The sequence below is a fragment of the Mastigoproctus giganteus genome, chromosome 13 (assembly GCF_048544385.1).
Source record: "Mastigoproctus giganteus isolate SK-2022 chromosome 13, ASM4854438v1, whole genome shotgun sequence".
NCBI lineage: Eukaryota > Metazoa > Arthropoda > Arachnida > Uropygi > Thelyphonidae > Mastigoproctus > Mastigoproctus giganteus.
This window is the reverse complement of record NC_143587.1, coordinates 44,764,353-44,783,189: the sequence shown is the minus strand read 5'-3', so window position 1 is coordinate 44,783,189 and position 18,837 is coordinate 44,764,353. Positions and strand designations below refer to the sequence as shown.

The 18,837-nt window shown below is 36.0% G+C and overlaps 1 protein-coding gene across 1 annotated transcript in view; it reads right to left on the bottom strand.

Annotated features, from left to right (window-relative positions):
• Positions 1 to 4,729: 4,729 nt before the first annotated feature.
• LOC150076000 (EF-hand domain-containing family member C2-like) overlaps positions 4,730 to 18,837 on the bottom strand; it is an 85,250-nt gene continuing 71,142 nt past the window's right edge. The window contains exons 7-8 of the mRNA XM_090387229.1: positions 15,741 to 15,868; positions 4,730 to 4,931 (exon numbers count right to left, since the gene is read on the bottom strand). Of these exons, the coding sequence (XP_090243355.1) occupies positions 4,730 to 4,931; positions 15,741 to 15,868 (330 nt within the window). The remainder of the gene's footprint in view (positions 4,932 to 15,740; positions 15,869 to 18,837) is intronic.

Here is an 18,837-nt window from a genome sequence, read left to right as displayed (position 1 = left end):
ATAAGATCGAGTTTATACCGTTTATAATTAGATTGCACTAACAGAAAAGCTCCATAAATGGGACCTGCAAATTGTTTTTATTGTTTTATGATAGTGACCTCCAAAAATGTTCACCTCTGTTCACACTATCACACCTCATGAAATTTCTATTGAAACTGAAAAATGCGAGCTCCTGGAAACATGAGTTGTCAATATCTTGTGAATACAGCGAATGACAACAGTGTGTCTCCAATCAATACAACTACAGTAAATGGGAAATACAGCTCTCACACATTCGACGTTTGACATTTTTTAAGCTTCATAAACTTGTAAGTATTGCTAGGCAGGTCGCTATGTTCAGCTTGGTGCTGGGTTTTGCATTCACCTGGTATTACTTTTAGCCAAAATAGCGCATGAGCCAACATTAAAATCGCATTATACTCGCATTGATCCCTAATATATCAGTGGCATTGGAGCAAATTTGTTTTGCCAAAATGTGTCTTATAGCAGAACTGACTGTATATGTTTCCATCCAGTGTAGGGCTAGGCAGCTAGCTCCATGCTGTTTTTCATCTCACAAGAGCTTTCTGCATGAGACAACACCTTTTACTTTTCCTCCTCATATCAGACTAAAACTCTTCAAAGAGGCAGTTTTCATCCAACAACACAGAGGCCTAATCAGCCTTCCATTATCACCTTCCCCTTGGAGGTGATTTAAACTAAACCATGTAGAGAAGCTTGAATGGACTTCAGACCCTTACCGGAAGATTCAAATTAAACCTGACCCACTGAGGTTAGTCAGATGGCCCTGTGGAATTTGACTGCAGTGCTATTCGAACAATGGAATCTATTGGACTGTTCTTTGTCTGGACCATCATGCTCCACAAAGGACCTTGCTTTGTGTTCTGATTATGCTGTGCAATATGCATGTTACTGGACAAATTAACATATGAATGCAGCCATTTTATTTTTTAAAATGTAATACGCCTAATTCTGTTTTTGCACATACTTTTTTTACATGAATTTGATTTAACACGAATTCAAAATAAATATTTTATACTCTTTTTATGCGAGTCATTTTGATTTAACATGATTTCTATGAATTTTTTTTTGCCTAAATTCTAAGAAAAATTTATTTATTTGTGGCATATTAGTATCATTTCTATATTACACGCACAATAGATTGGATAACAGCTAGTTTGTGCGTTTTGAAACGCGTGCTTTTGTTTACCAATGTGTATATCTAGGTATCTATGAATCATCAATGTTTTTATTGAATTTGGTGCACATCTACGGTATTCTTGCATTGTATCTTCGGAAGACATTTAGTAGTAAGCTCTATTTCAGAGTGAAAGAATCTTTAGTGAAATTTATGCACATATAAATTTATTAATTTTGCCGATAGTCAATAAATTGTAAGTTTACAAATTTTTCATACCTTTTTTTATTAATTATAACTGAAATATTTTTCGGTAGCCCTTTTATAATTTCGAATAATTCACCTATTACCAAAATGAAAAGGAAAGCGATTTCTTTGGAACTTAAAATTCAAATTTTAGATCGTCTTGCAACTGGACAAGGGGCTACATCTGTAGAAAAGCATTTTGGTGTACATGAAGCTACCGTAAGAACTATTAAGAAAAATGAAGCTGCAATTAGGAAGTCGGTATGTTCTGGAATAAAAGTAAGTGTTAATTCATCATCATATACAAGAGATACTGTCAAGGAAAAAATGGAAAAGGCTCTGGTAATATGGATAGCAGATCAGTCACAAAAAAGAGTACCAGTAGATGGAAATGCCATCAAGCAAACAGCACTAAGAATTTACAGACAGATTAAAGAAAAGGAGCCAAGCACTTCATCTCAGCTAAACAGAAAGTATGAATTTTCTGCGAGTACAGGTTGAATGACAGGGTTTCTTAAAAGGAATGCTTTTCATAATATAAAAATTGAAGGTGAAACTGTATCTGCAGATGAATCGGCTGCTAAAGTATTTCTACAGGAACTTGCAAAAATTATTGAAGATGGAGGATACACTCCTGATCAAGTGTGGAATACAGATGAAACTGGTTTCTTCTGGAAATTAATGCCAAACAGAACGTATGTAGCCAAATTGCAGAAAACTGCTGGTGGTTTTAAGGTAGCTAAGGATCGTGTGACCTTATTATTTTCCTCCAACGCTTCAGGAGATCGTATGTTGAAACCACTGCTGGTAAATCAAGCCCTAAACCCACGTTCAATGAAAGGTGTAGATATCAATAAACTGCCTGTTCACTGGATGGCAAACAAGAAGGCCTGGGTGACCACTGCTATCTTTACAGAATGGTTCAACAAATGTTTCGTCCCAGAAGTTAGACGTTATATGAATTTGAAAGGTCTCGAATTTAAAGTTCTTCTGATTCTTGACAATGCACCCGGCCATCCTGTCTTGGAACACCCAAACGTACAAATTTTATTTATGCCACCTAATACTACATCTTTGATACAACCGTTAGACCAAGGTATAATTGCGACAATTAAAACATACTACGTAAAACGAACATTCCAACACGTTTTGGACAAACTGAATAATGAAACACTAACAGTCATTGATGTGTGGAAGAAATTCTCAATTATCGATTGTATCAATCAAGTTGGATTAGCGTTAACTGAATTAAAACCAACAACTTTAAATGCATGTTGGAAAGCGGTTTGGCCACAATGTGTAAAAAGCAAAGATCCCATCATCCTTAATACGACCGAATTTCCCAACATCATTACAATGGCACACAAAATTGGTGGAGAAAGATTCGATGATCTATCGTTTGAAGATATTGATGAATTGTTAACCGACAAAGCCCTAAGCGAAGATGAAATATTAGAGGTTGTCCTTGGGACTCCTTATCCCACAGAATGTAGTGATAATGAAGAAAAAGATCCTGTTCTAAATGCAGATTTAATAAAAGAAGGTCTGGAACTGGCCAGAAAATTAGGTAATCATTTTGTCAAACGTGACCCTAATGAGGGACATGCTGGGAAGTTTCAATGTGAACTGAAGTTGTTGACAGCCTCCTACAGAGAATTATATAATGGCCTAACCAAAACACGAACACAACGATTAATAACTGAATTTGTTCGTAAAACCGGTGAAACATCATCACCAGAGGAGACTTGTGCTGATTTTGCTCAAGAGATCACAGAAAGAATTTCATTAATAGAGGAAGAAGACGATGTCCACAACATTTCTAGTGATAGCAGTGATATTCCAGTCATGCGCAAACATATGCGCCGTTTATTATCAGAAAGTGAAAATGAATAAAATCTTGTTATGTATAAAACAGATTTTTTTTGTTCATGAAGAATTTTTTTCATTTCATATGCATACAAATTTACTTTAATACATTTTCATTACATATTATTACATGTGCATTTTGTTGAAATAAAATAATAAGCTTAAAAGGAATATTTTTATGTGTTTTTTTTAAATTATTTTTACTGATTTTTTAGATCCGGAACCAATCTTCTTTTCTTCCATAAATACAATGTCTTTTTTTTACACGAATTTTTTTTACACATATTTTTCAGGAACGTACTAACGTGTAAAAACAGAATTAGGTGTACTTATGTATGGATGCTGATTTCAACTTCATTAAGCCTAAATCAGTATCCACATATAAACAGTGATATTTGCATTTGTTTGAGCTTTTATTGTATTCTTTATACATATTTAATAATATTACTGCACTGTTTAACTAATGCATGACCTATGTGTCTACATCTCTTCTGTCTTGGATTTGAAATTAATAAATAACTCTATGTTCATAAATCATGAAATAAGGCTACTATCCATCCATTCAGAAAATCAACCACTTGCTCTTTACCATGTGCAATCCTGATCTCCCTGCTTCTAAAGGATGTGAGTTTGTTTTAATTTTGGAAAGTAGGAGGGAGGGGTCTCACTGTATTTTCTGTGTGTTAAATGACAAAGCAGCTAAGGATATGATGCAGTGGTATATTGTGTCTAAAATAGCACATATTCTTTAGTTGGTTTGCCCGTTGGATGAAAACCTGAGTTTACAGGAGATAAGCCATGCAACCCTTTCTTAAGACTGACTACCTCAGCCACCACATGAAAAAAGCGAATAAAAGTTCCTCTAGAGATGAGATTTGAACTCAGACTTTCCATATGTTGTAGAAGAACAATGATTGCAGCCATTGTGCTAACCATGGAGGTGCAGGATATGAGCCTAAATGTAGCTACTGTTAGTAATTTGTTAATTTTAGACTCTAATTTTAGTAGTTTTATTACCAGTTTAAGGTAGAGCATGACTTAGTTATTCAGCTTCTGAAGAAGGCAAGAGAGCTGCTGCAATTCAAGGCTTTGATTCAAATTAAATCTGATTCAAAATAGTTTTTTGAATTACATTTCATATATTTCATGAGCAATATGCATATAACAAATGCTTGGTTAGCTGTTCATTTCTTCTACTATTTTTCTGTAGCAAAGATGATAAACCACTGATACTGGTACCAATGTTTGACCATTGTTGTTAGATTTTTGCCACCCATTTTTGCTTAATAAACACTCATTCACCTGAAACAGATATAATAAAGCACAGATATCTTATCCTTAAGTACCATCTCATATAATTGCAAGAAAGAAATAATTTAAGATGGTGCTTAAGCAGAGCTCTGAGTTTTTCATAATACATAAATATCAGAAAAAACTAATGTAATTCTTAAATAATTAAACATGATAACAGAAACTACTTTACTTCTCAGGATCATAATGTTCAAATGTTAACTGAAGCTTTTCAAAATCACTGAATCCTTTTTTCCTTAATTCTGTTTGAAGAAATGAAATATAAAATGCCATTGGCACTCTTTTATCATCATTTTCAGCATAATAACGTCCCACTGTCAACATTTCATTTTCTATAAGTTTCTCAGGAATGTTCTGAAGAATAATCTCCCTAAAAGAGTGAATTAAAAAAAAAAAAGTATGCCTCTGGAGAGGAAATGCATATGAAATTTATGAGGATAGCATTATTTAAGATTTAACACTACTTAAAAAATGAATTAAAAAAAAAAAAAAAAACAGGCATAGCTACATAACTTACAAAAAAGGCATAGTACATTTAAACAGGAATAGCATTCAAAAAATAAATATGGAGTTTCAAATGGTAAAAAAATAATGAAAATATAAAAACTAAATAAGAATAAGTAAACTAGTATGAATAAACATTTCATTAAGTATGTGTATACTTATTCTTATTTATTAATATTATTATTTTTTAGCATTGAAAACTCTGTAAACATTCAGAATTGGAGACATGTTTATATAAACTTCTTTTTTTTTCATTATTTTCAGGTCCTCAATTGATTCTGGAACTCATGTTTTGAAACATGTAACATATATAAAACATATATAAAACACGTTTTTGTTCATGAAGAAAGAAAATTGTTTACAAATATGAGGTACAACCCACATTGCAATATAGGAATGATAGAAACAATGACAGTTTTGTTTGAGGGAAAAACTGATGTAATCCTTAAAGCTGTGAATTTTTAATGAAAAATGTGATGAGCATAAAGAACAAATTCTTTTTGTTCAGAAATGTGGATTCCTGAAGGACAGTGTTAGTTCAAACTAAATAAAAAAAATAATAAAGGCAGATGGAGGACCATAACAAAAGAGGATGCACCGCTTGCTTTATGAATGTTATTGAGATATTTTACAAGATATTTTCTGTAGAACTCATTCTAGAATGTCAATTTTGTCAGACTACAATTTACTATGGTTTGCTAATGTTCATTATCATGATATATTACATCAGCATTAGCAAGGGCACACGATGCAAGAAAACAAGCTTATATAGCATCAGCCAATGCACGCACACACGCATGCACACGCACGTATGCACGCACGTGCACACACACACACACGCACATACACACACATATAGCCTTCTCATTTCACCATCCACTCACTCCAAATGTTTGTCCAGTTCTGCCTTGAATCTGTTTAAGCTACCAACTTCTACAATGATAGATGGAAGTTTTTTCCAGCAATCAACTACCCGCTGGCTAAATGCAAACTTCCGCACATCTATCCCACAACTGTCTTTCCTCAATTTGAATTTATGCCCACCTCTCAGATGATTATTCTGAGCAAGAGGAAGAATCCCATCAGCATTGAGCATGCTCAAACCATTCAAGATTTTATTCACCTCGATCAGATCACCTCCAGGTGCCTAGTCTCCAGACACTGTAATTTGCAAAACTTAAGCCTTTCTTCGTAAGAGCAACCCTTTTTCCATTCACTAATCTTGTAGCCAATGATATACAGAAAAATTCCTGTATATCATTGACAAGACACCATGAGCTACTCTTGCAGACTGTCTGCACTGCTCAGAAAACTTCATATCTGCCTGCACAATTACTCCAGGTCCTTTTCATTCTCTGCCACTGTGTGTAGTACCACAGAGTTGATACGTTGCTCTGGGGTTGCTGTTTCCCATACGAAGTACTTTACATTTGTCAATGTTAAACTTTATTTGCCACCTCTCAGCCCATCTGCTCAACCTTTCCAGATCCTGTTGCAGCAGCATAGCATCAGTAGTGTCCTTAACAATCCTCTGACCTTTGTATTGTCCGAAAACTTGAACATTAAGTCTGATATACCATCATCAATATCATTGATGAATACAGAAAACAACAATGGACCCAACACTGAACCCAGGGGGACTCCACTAATAACAATAGTCCACGAAGAGCAGTGTTCATTGATTACCACTCTCTGTCTTCTCCCACTCAACCATCCTTTTATCCATAGCAGCAATTTGCCTCCAGTGTCACTCTGCTCCAATTTGCGCAGCAGTCTTCCATGTGCAACAGTATCAAAAGCCTTTCTAAGATCCAAATATATGATATAAAAATTATTCTTTATATCCAGTTCCTTTGTCACTACATCATAGTATCCAATCAAATTGATCAGACAAGACTTTATTAAACATATATATGAATATTATGTTCTATGTAAGGTTATTTAGTTAAGAGACATATATATTCTCTGGAACCAGCAATTCTGAAAGTTTAAATTATTACTGCTGTACACTGTGAAAGAAGAAGATGAAAATGGAGGAAGGAAAAGGAAAGATTCTAAATGAGTGAGTAGAGTGTCACCTCAAGTTTTTAGAAGCTAGCAATAACACCATATCAGAATGTGACTGTTCATTTTCATAGTAAGGATAATGAGTTAAAATGGAGGAATAAATTTCCTGAAATGATGAGCATAATAAGTTATGGGATATAATAAGATAATGATGAACATAAGAAAAGAGAATGTTGATATGAACTTGCTCTATCATTTTCCTTTATATAAATAAACGTTCTTTTTACTTATGCTGAATAAAAGCAGAAACAAACTTATTACATTATATGCCTGCTCAAGCATAAATTTTGAACAAGCAATGGCTGGTATGAAGAGATAACACTTTAAGTAAAATGCTGAAAACCAAAAGGTCTACTCCAGGTATCGTTTTTCTAAAGAGAGGAATGTTGGGTTGTCCACACTGAAAGGAGGTAAGAAATTTATATTGTTATCAATGATTTGCATGGGGAGCCATAGTATAAAAGATTGTTCTGAAGATTGCAAAATTTGGTTTCAAATGTGGCCATCTTAAAGGAGTAACATAGGGTATTTAAAGAAGTGCATGGAAATATAATTTCGGAGATATTTAAATGTGTCTAGTTTGTGAGATAATATTTTTGTCTGTGGTAGAAAAATTATTTGTTTAGATATAAGTAAGCTTAAAGGTGGCCACCATATCCTTTTATAAGCTGTTAGAACACACCTTTTATTTTTTGTTAGAGAGGTATCAAATTGATAAAAACAAAAGTTCAAAAAAGAGTTTCAAAAAGATTCCTCATGCAAAGAGGAATCTTTTTGAAATAGAAAAATTTACCATTATTTTTTTGACAAACATATTTCACTCTCATAAATACTGTGTTATTTTGTCGCTAATACTGTGTTATTTTATTGAATTTTGGAAGGCAGGAAGAATGTTATGAAAAAACTTTGCATTCTGTTTTCTGATATGTAAGTGAATTAGCATCACAAATCAGAGCATAGTTTTAGTATTAGTATTAATAGTGGCAAATTATGCAGGAAAGCAAACTTATACAGCATCAGCAAAAAAATAAACAAAAAAACCAATACTTCTCAAATCACCCATCCATCCCTTATAAAAGTTTGTCTCATTATTCCTTGAATTCCTCCTGAAAACCCCAAAATGTTTGCATTTGATGACTTGAATTTATTTATTATTTACTATGCTCCTGGCATTAATTTATTTATTATTATTAATATTATTATAATATTTATTATATTATTATTTTTTTTTTTTGCTATGCTCCTAGCATTAATGCAGATGCAAGTAAACATGTTGTTGCTGTTTGAAGTTTTACGGTGCAACGGCAACTAAAAGCCATTTAGCTGTGCAAAACAATAGTAGAAGATATCGGGTGTTATTAAAAGTGAGATGTGTATTTTGTGGGATTTAAACACTATATTCTGTCATAGCATTTTATCTTTTTTAGAAAAGTGAAAACTGCATTAATGTCAGACCTGTTTTCTAAAATTTGTTGCAAAGAAAGAATGATTTGGGCCGCATGCCTTGATAAGAATGTGGTTTGCCATACTCCATTATAGAGAGGGCAGTCAACTGTGATATGCTGGACTGTTACATGAGCATGGCAGTTCAGACAGAAAGGCGGATCTGAGGAAGAAAGAAGATAAAAGTGAGTAAGGTGCGTATGTCCTACTCGAAGTCTTGAAAGCGTGACTTCTTCCTTTCGGTTCAAGCGGAAGCTAGATGGCCAAGACTGGAGATCCGATTTAATCTGAAGGAGTTTGTTGCCTTCTTGGTTTTTCCAGATGGTTTGCCAGTGATCCATACTTCTTATTATTATAAAACTTTTATAGTTAGTGAAAGGGATTTTGAAAGAAGGATCAACTAGTTCCCTAGTAGATTTGGTTGCATGGTCAGCAAGTAAACATGAAACTGTTTTTATTATTAGTAATCTTAACAAAGCTCATGTATTTGTTTTTTCCACTAGTGACACCAACAAGTCTTGAAATCCCAGACACCTTGTTTTCCAGCATGTTCTACCCCATAAGCCTTGAACAGTTTCTCCAGTGCTAAACTGACTGATAAGGCTCTTATTATGTACTCCCTCCTATCCTGTCTGGGCTGAATTGCATTCCAATTCTAAAACTCAACTTTTTCTCAACATCACTCTGTACTTGTCAATCTAACATTGCCCCGGGGGCAATGCTGGGGCATCTTCGGAAAGTTTATTCATGCCAGTGAGTAAGAATGCCTTGTTTCTGTGCGAGTCACAGGAGTTATTGTTCTTTCCGTGTGCTCAGAGGCTGACAGCCTATAGCCTGCTACTCATACCTCCGTGAAGTTCGGGGTGGGCAGGTGAGGGGGCTGTTGTTGTTATTTGGTTTTTAGGAGCATTAGCAACTAAGGCCATACTGCTCTGGGAATATGCTGTGGTCATTCCCTGACCTTTCCGCATCCTCCGTATTTGGTAGTCACTGGCTTGAACCCTGGTCTAATCAAGAAGCATGTGCTATGCACTGCTGCTCCTGCCCACCTAGCTACGGAGGCGCCAGGTGAGGGGGAACCCCTTGCCTGGCTGACGTGAGCAGAAGGCATAGGGGGACGAGGTCTCTGTGTTTATTTAAGTTGAGTTTCTTTAAGAACTCAAGAGGGGTAAAATTTCCTCTCCTGAGTTATTTTGGAGCATTTCCGTGCCCTCGGAAATTGCTGTTAAGCCTAAAGTTGACACGAGTCAGCTTTAGGCTTAACCGGGGACCATCACCGGTTAAACTTGGGTGGTGTGAGTTTTAACAACACAGAGGAGAGTATTCTCATGTTTTTAGTAAAATTCGATTTGAGTTGAGTTGCAGATTAAAGGCTCTTTGCTCTCTTACACTTAACTATTTACTTATTGTAAATAGTTGATTGTTTGAAATTTTTGGCATTCAATTTTTAATTGTAAATTTTGAATTTTATATTATACATAACGTCTTCCTCAAGTGAGGTCAATGTGATTGGTGATAAGGAATTATTGGCAGCAACCAGTGAGGTTACAGAAGATGAATGGGAGAAGATTACACAGGAGATATTGACACAAGCCTGAGTTAACTGAAATTGAGGTTTTTACAGGAAGGTAATTGCAAAGAACACCAGTGAAGGCAAGGTAAATTTCAATGCCAGGCCCATCTCAGGAATCTCAAAAGGGAACTAAGAAAAAGAAAAGGAATCAACTGGATATAATTTCCGATGGTGTTAAACAAGGTTTGCAATTGATACAAAGATTGGCAGAGTTGTTAACGACAGTAATGACAGTATGCTACTCCAACTGGATCTAGATAAGTTGGGAAAATAGGCTGAGAAGTGGCAACTGGAGTTTAACATTGACAAATGCAAAGTACTGCATATGGGTAGCAATAACCGAAGAGAAATGTACCAACTGAGTGGTACTACACTCAGGGAAGTGGAAAGTGAAAAAGACCTGTGGGTAATTGTGCAGCCAAATATGAATTTCACTGAGCAGTGCAGACAGGCTGCCAGGGCAGGTCACAGAGTCTGGTGAATGATATATAGGAATTTTGCTAGCAGGGACAGGGAGGTAATAATCCTATTATACACGGCAATGGTCAGGTCAGTGCCCCTAAGAACCTGAGGGAGCACAGTTTCAAATTGAGGAAAGATAGTTGTAGAATAGATGTGTGGTTATGTTGTTATTTGTTGTTGTTATTTTGGTTTTTAGGAGCATTAGCAACTAAGGCCATATTGCTCCGGGAATATGCGGTGGTCATTCCACTGACCTTTCCGCATCCTCCGTATTTGGTGGTGACGGGCTCGAACCCCGGTCTAATCAAGAAGCGTGTGCTACGCACTGCTGCTCCTTCCCACCTGGCTACGGAGGCGCCGATAGATGTGTGGAAATTTGCCTTTAGCCAGTGGGCAGTTGATTGGTGGAACAGGCTTCCATCTCTTGTTGTGGAAGCTAATAGCCTAAAAATTTTAAGGCTGAGCTGGACGAGCATTTGGAATGAATGGAGAGATGAAATCGGAGGGTTTTTTTTTTTCTGGCTGATGCTGCATAAGCTTGCTTTCTTGCATTGTATGCCTCTACTAATGCTAAAGTGGAAAAGATAAGAGTAAGAAAAGCATTAGCAGTAGCAAGGCACATTATGCAAGAAAGCAAGGTTATATAGCATCAGCCCAATAAAAAAAAAAAAAAAAAACGTTATTTCACCCATCCACTCGCTCCAAATGTTTGTCAAGTTCTGCCTTGAATCTGTTTAAGCTATAAACTTCTACAATGATAGATGGAAGTTTGTTCCAGCAATCAACCACCTGCTGGCTAAAGGCAAACTGCCGCACATCTATCCTACAGCCGACTTTCCTCAATGCTGGGGCAATAGAATAATGCCCTCTCAGGCGATTATTCTAAGCAAGAGGAAGAAACCCATCAGCATTGAGCATGCTCAACCTATTCAAGGATTTATACACCTCAATCAGATCATCTTGCAGGTGCTTTTGTAATAGCAACCCTTTGTTCCATTCACTAATCTTGTTGCCCTTCTCTGTACTTGTTTCAAAAGCTCTACGTCGTACTTAAAATGTTGTTATTGTTTGGTTTTTAGGAGTTAGCAACTAAGGCCATATGGCTCCGGGGATATGCGGTGGTCATTCTCTGACCTTTCCAAATCCTCCGTATTTGTGGTCATGGGCTCGAACCCCGGTCTAATCAAGAAGCGTGTGCTATGCACTGCTGCTCCTGCCCATCTGGCTACAGAGGCGCCTTAAAATGAAGCCTCCAGACATGTATACAGTACTCAAGGTGTGGCCTGACCATTGCCTTATACAAGGGGATAATCACCTCTTTATCCCTGCTAGAAAAATTCCTTTATATCATTGACAAGGCACCATAAGCTACTCTTGCAGACCATCTGCACTGCTCAGAAAACTTCATATCTGCTTGCCCCAGATCCTTTTCATTCTCTACCACTGTCAGTGTAGTACCACAGAGTTGATACCTTACTCTGGGGTTACTGTTTCCCATATGTAGTACTTTACATTTGTCATTAGTAAATTAATAAGAGGAGTTTACCTCAATATAGTACGAAAAGCATTGTCAGCTTCAGGAAGGAAGATCGTTTTGAATATTTTCGTTATTCTTTTAATTGCGTTAATTTGAATTTTAATTGTTTTGAATTGATTTTGAATTGTGTTAAATTGATTATTTAATTATTTATATTTTACTTTAATTATTTATATTTTACTTTAATGGACCGGTAAGTTGTCGATTTTTTCGTTTTTTCCGTTTTAATTTCTGGAGGGTATCATACGGAAGTGTTCCACGTACTATATTGAGGTAAACTCCTCTTATTAATTTACTAATATTATTATCAACGTAGAACATATTGAGTATTACAGCTCTGATTCATACTATTTACATTTGTCAATATTAAACTTCATTTACCACCTCTCAGCCCATCTGCTCAACTTTTCTAGATCCTATTGCAACAGCATACTGTCATTAGTGTCATTAACAACCCTGCCAACCTTCGTATTATCTGCAAACTTGGATGTTAAGCCTGATATACCATCATAAATATCATTTATAAATACAAAAAACAACAATGGACCCAACACTGAACCCTGAGGGACTCCACTAATAACATTAGTCCACAAAGAGCAGTGTCCATTGATTACCACTCTCTGGGCGCCTCCGTAGCTAGGTGGGAAGGAGCAGCAGTGCATAGCACACGCTTCTTGATTAGACCAGGGTTCGAGCCCGTCACCACCAAATACAGATGATGCGGAATGGTCAAGGGAATGACCACCGCATATTCCCAGAGCAATATGGCCTTAGTTGCTAATGCTCCTAAAAACCAAATAACAAACAAACAACAACCACTCTCTGTATTCTCCCACACAACCATCCCTTTATCCATAGCAGCAATTTGCCTCCAATGCCACACTGCTTCAATTTGTGCAGCAGTCTTCCATGTGCCACAGTATCAAAGGCCTTTCTAAGATCCAAATATATGATATCAAATTTATTCTTTGCATCCAGTTCCTTTGTGACTACATCATAGTATCCAATCAAATTGGTCAGACAAGACTTCCCCTTAACAAACCCATGCTGTGTCACAGCTATAACTGAAGTCTGTGTCTAGATGATCCTGCAATGCTTTTTTAACCAGTGCCTCCATTAATTTCCCTGGAACAGAAGTTAAACTAACAGGTCTGTAATTACCTGTGTTTCCCTTTGATCCTCCTTTGTGGATTGGGGTCACATTTGCAAATCTGCAGTCCATGGAAGCTCTCATAATTATGGCTAAGGGTTTGCTTACTTCCTTTGCTGCCTCCTTTAATATAACTGGATAGATTCCATCCACCCCAGGTGCCTTTCTTATGTTTATCTTCAACAATTTCTCCTCCTCTTTAGTCTCAGTTATTACAAGATTATCTAGCTTACTGCCAGAGTTGAATACATCTCTGGCATTCCCCTCCCTGAATAACTCCTCATATGTGAATGCAGATGCAGATGCAAAATATTCATTTAGTTTGTTAGCTACCTGAGCAGGATCATCAACAGTTGAACCATCGATATCAAGTGGACCAATCTGATTCATCCCCTTCCTTCTAGAGTTTACATAAGTAAAGAACTCTTTGCTGTTTTTCTTTGCATCCTTTGCCAAAGATTTCTTGTAATCTGCCTTCGCCTGCCTAACCTCCTTTGTGACTTGGTTACAGACCAGCTTATATCTATCATAGCTTCTGTGTCACCTGTTATTTTATATATATCCCATTCATTTTTCTTCTCTGTCACATGTCTAATTAGTTCATCTGACATCAATTTAGGCCTAAATCTTGAACAATATTTCTTAGTTGGTATGAAAAGCCTAGTAGCTTCCAAGATTAATTCTTTGAATGCTTCCCATTTTGAATTTGTTGCTGGTAATCAGTTGATCTCACCATATAGAATTTAAATACTGTCTTAGACCACTGTAGTCACCTTTATGAAAGCAAAAACCCTTCCCTTTACTCCTGATGGTAGTTACCTCTTTGAGTAAATCTCACTTCAGCACACTGTGATCACTGCCACCAATGGTTCCTTTATCTGCAGGTTCTTAATGCATGAAGAATCAATATCTGGGAAATTAAAATCCCCCATTATAAGACTCTCTGAGTCTTATAATGGGGGATTTTAGTTGTTAGTGTGTTAATAAGTTAGTCCTATATACAAAAAGAAAGGTGTCTTGCCTTTCTTTCAAGTGAGCTAACTTCTTTACTTCAGAAGAGCAAAATTAAATAACTTTACGAAAATAACACTATACTAAAATCAACCCCTCTATTAAGTAAATTGCTTTCGAAATCACTCAGGAATCGCTATAGTCACTCGCTTGGCACTCGGGGCCGAGGCTGCTCCTAACTCCTATACTAATACAACTAATTACATTTGTAAAAGACGAGGAAGGTATAGTAGAAGATGATGATAATGATTATAATTTTTAAATGCAGCTGTAAAAGGTAGGAATGTCCCATTTGATGATTTCAAAGAAACAATTTTAAACATGAAAGGTTGAAAAATTTTATAGTTCATAATTAACCTGTTGTGGAAGAGACATGCTTTAACTCACAGCAGCCGCATTACTGGTGCAGGCAATTTTCTTGTGATTATGTTGAATCAGTGAATCGTCAAACTTGGAGGTGAGATAAGAGCCAACAAACTGGTAAATTATGACTATATTACACTATGGTCATCATTCATTATAATATCCGGCAACAAGAATTCTTATGGCAAATGTAATCTAACAAGGACCTGTTAACCTAAATATTTTCAGTTCCTCTGAGCTCTTTATCAAAGTGAAACTAAATGGAATCAACTAAATTAGTAAAATGAATAAAGACAAAATTTTCACTGTTATAAATGATTTCAGACCTAGGAGCCATAGATTTAGGAAGTTTGTTTTTTTTATCCAGAAACTTGTTAATTACTAGAATAAGTTACTTCTTTAGGTAGCTGAAGCTGATAGACTGGGGATATTCAAAGGTGCTGGATAGTTACCCATATGAGGAGGAATCACGTTTGTAATTTATTTTCATTTTTATTTTTATGTATTTATATATTTTATTTTATTATTCTTTTACTGTTTATTTTTTGGCTGATGCAGCAAAATCTTTTGGCTTACTTTCACTATGGCTAATGCTAATATCATTAGCCATATGTTGTAATTTCATAATAACATTACTAATAACACTAATAAATAAAACTAATATATAAAGGACAAGGGTTATCTGACTACAAAACAAAGCAAGGCTAGTTGAATAAAGAGAATCATAGATGGATTCTTTTCAGGTGCCTGTGGTCTAATGGGAGCTGAATATCTGGGCACATTTTTCTGGCAGTTTTGTAATGTTGTAACTGGGATATAACTAGTGGCATCTAATGATGTGTCCATGTCACAGGTTTGATTCATGGAGAACATTTCGAACAATTAAAAAATATATATTTCATTTATTGACTAACTTTTGTGTCATATCATATATGAGAGAAAAAAAAAATAAAGAAAAATGAAAAACAACTGTTTCGGTTATTTTTCCACACAAATTTTTCATATTATTTTGTGTTTAAAATATGTTACAAGTCATTTAAAAAAATTTTTTTGCACATATCATACTTACCTAAACTTTTCATATCTTATTATTCCTTGAGTACTATGAGCCTCAAATTTCTGTTTCATTTCATAAACTTTGTCTAACAGCCAGTTTCTTAGTTTGCTCATTATCAGCTTGATGTTTGAATACGGAAACTGAAAACAGAGCAAGAGAGAAGACATTATAAACAGATGTTATAAAATTAATATCTATAGTAGGGACAGGGAGGTGATAATCCCTGTTTATTCTTATACAGATAACAGGCCCTCTCTGACAGTATAGTGGTTTTGCCTCTTGTCACTCATTTGGAGAGATCTCAGTTTGAATCCTGTCAATGGATGGAGGAATTTGTGAAGGTATCTTCATTTGGGCTTTAGTTAGCCAATCAATCTCAGGTGGAAGGAATAGGTTTTTTCCCTATAAGTTTTTCCCGGTATCTCAGCCCACACAATATACATATCAGCATGTGAAGACACATTTGTATAGGCATAATTCTTCAAACAGGCCTCTGAGGTTGGGTATGTTCATATTGTAGTTTTAAATGTTTTTCACCAACCTTATGTAGAAATAAAACACAAAGAAAACAAAAACTGGAATCTTGATAACTGTATTTATAATAAGTTATATTTGTCTGTATTTACAATAAATTATATTTAACTTTACAACTAAAATATATACATATAAAATATACATTAAAATATACTGGGTTAAGAACAATAAAATACATTAAAATATACTAAATTAAAATCGATAAAACCAAAGCTTTCGAAGGCTCCTGCCTTCTTCTTCAGCGGTATTTTCTTTGTTCTGCGGTGCGTCTTTAAATACCAGCAGGTTCACGGTACTCATCACGTGTTTCATTCCCACGTGTTCCGTTCTCTTGTGTTACGGAATCGGAAGTGGCTCGAGAGTGGGTCATGTGGAACCGTTCATCTCTTCTGAGGATAGTAGCCTCAAAGAGGGGATGGATCCGCATTCCTCTATCTCTATTAATGTTCACTGTGGAACAGATCCGCAAACTCTCAAGCCACTTCCGGTCCAGAACTTATTCGCCCGATCGGTGATGATAGCCTCGTCCGGGGAGATGTGGTGCTGCTTCTCCCAAAAATGCTCGGCCACGGCGGACTTACCATAGTCCGCAGGATAGGAAGATAGAGTATGAATGTGTCACGACGGATCTTACAAAATGTGGCTACCCCCAGAGGATTATAGAAAAATATATTAAAGGAAATCAGAGGAGAGGCAAATCTTTTACGCCAGTATCCACTGCATATATTCCCTACTATCCGGGTCTAACCGATCACATAACTAGAATACTAAGAAATTATCAGACACGTTGTGTGCAGCTTCCGGGGCGGAGGCTGCACACAATCGTGTCACGAGTAAAGGACCCCATTCAAAAAGAGAATGCAAGTGGGGTCGTATACAGTATTAGATGCCTGGATTGTGGGGAGTGTTATGTAGGGGAAACAAAATGCCGTCTCAAAGACCGTCTGGGGGAGCACACTAAGGCAATAAGAAGTGCGGACTATGGTAAGTCCGCCGTGGCCGAGCATTTTTTGGAGAAGCAGCACCACATCTCCCCGGACGAGGCTATCATCACCGATCGGGCGAATAAGTTCTGGGACCGGAAGTGGCTTGAGAGTTTGCGGATCTGTTCCACAGTGAACATTAATAGAGATAGAGGAATGCGGATCCATCCCCTCTTTGAGGCTACTATCCTCAGAAGGGATGAACGGTTCCACATGACCCACTCTCGAGCCACTTCCGATTCCGTAACACAAGAGAACGGAACACGTGGGAATGAAACACGTGATGAGTACCGTGAACCTGCTGGTATTTAAAGACGCACCGCAGAACAAAGAAAATACCACTGAAGAAGAAGGCAGGAGTCTTCGAAAGCTTTGGTTTTATTGATTTTAATTTAGTATATTTTAATGTATTTTATTGTTCTTAACCCAGTATATTTTAATGTATATTTTATATGTATATATTTTAGTTGTAAAGTTAAATATAATTTATTGTAAATACAGACAAATATAACTTATTATAAATACAGTTATCAAGATTCCAGTTTTTGTTTTCTTTGTGTTTTATTTCTACATAAGGTTGGTGAAAAACATTTAAAACTACAATATGTATAGGCATAATGCACAATCATGCAATATATTCCAGTTGCTGATGTTCCTAAAACCCAATGCCATTTCACAGATAGTTTTTTTATATTTTCATCATTTTATTACTGTATACTAGATACAGTAATAAAATTTATTACTGTATATAGCTTAATAATAAAGATGATAGGCCACTATAGCTGGGTGGTAAAATGTGGGACTGCACAAGTAGCTGCACTTTGAGCGACAATGCAATTTTTTGTATTCTCTTTCTATCTTGTGGAGGCCTCTGATCATGTGATCATCTCAGAGAATAAACAGAAAATTTATTTATTTATTATCTATTGTCTGTCATTGCCCAATAAATGTTTATTTAATTTGATGGTTTTTAAGAAGACTAAATAAATGGAGCAACCTCTCTTAATATGCGTATTAGCAGTTCACAGATTGGAAATAAATATCGGAAAGTCTATATAAAGGTGATATGCATGAGCCTCAATTAAGAAACTATTAGAATAATGCTGTTTTGCTCCAATCCAAATATTTCTTATTAGTTAACACTAAAATTAAAAGTTATTCTGGCATATTGTAGTAGGCCAATATACTTCAGAGTTGTTCATCTGATAATTAAGAGTATTCTACAGTAAGCCCAATAATAAATTATTTGTCTGCTGCTTGATGCTATTGGCCTCAAACTAAACTCTTACAAAGGAGTTACATCTGAGTAATTTCTTAATTTCCAATCACAAAAAACATTAAATTGGCATATATTGGATAACGCAAAATAAATTCAGCTGGAAATCACCTTGACCTTGGGTTACTTTCAGATCATGATTAACCTTCCAAGAACATTTTAAGCAAAGTAGGGGAAAGATGTACATGGCACTCTTGAAAATTAAGAAAGAGCTTACAGGGTGGCATGATCCCAAGAAGACAACCCACAACACAATCCAATGATGCTTTATGGCCCTATGGGCATGAAGATGACACAGCCAATACTTTCTTGGCAT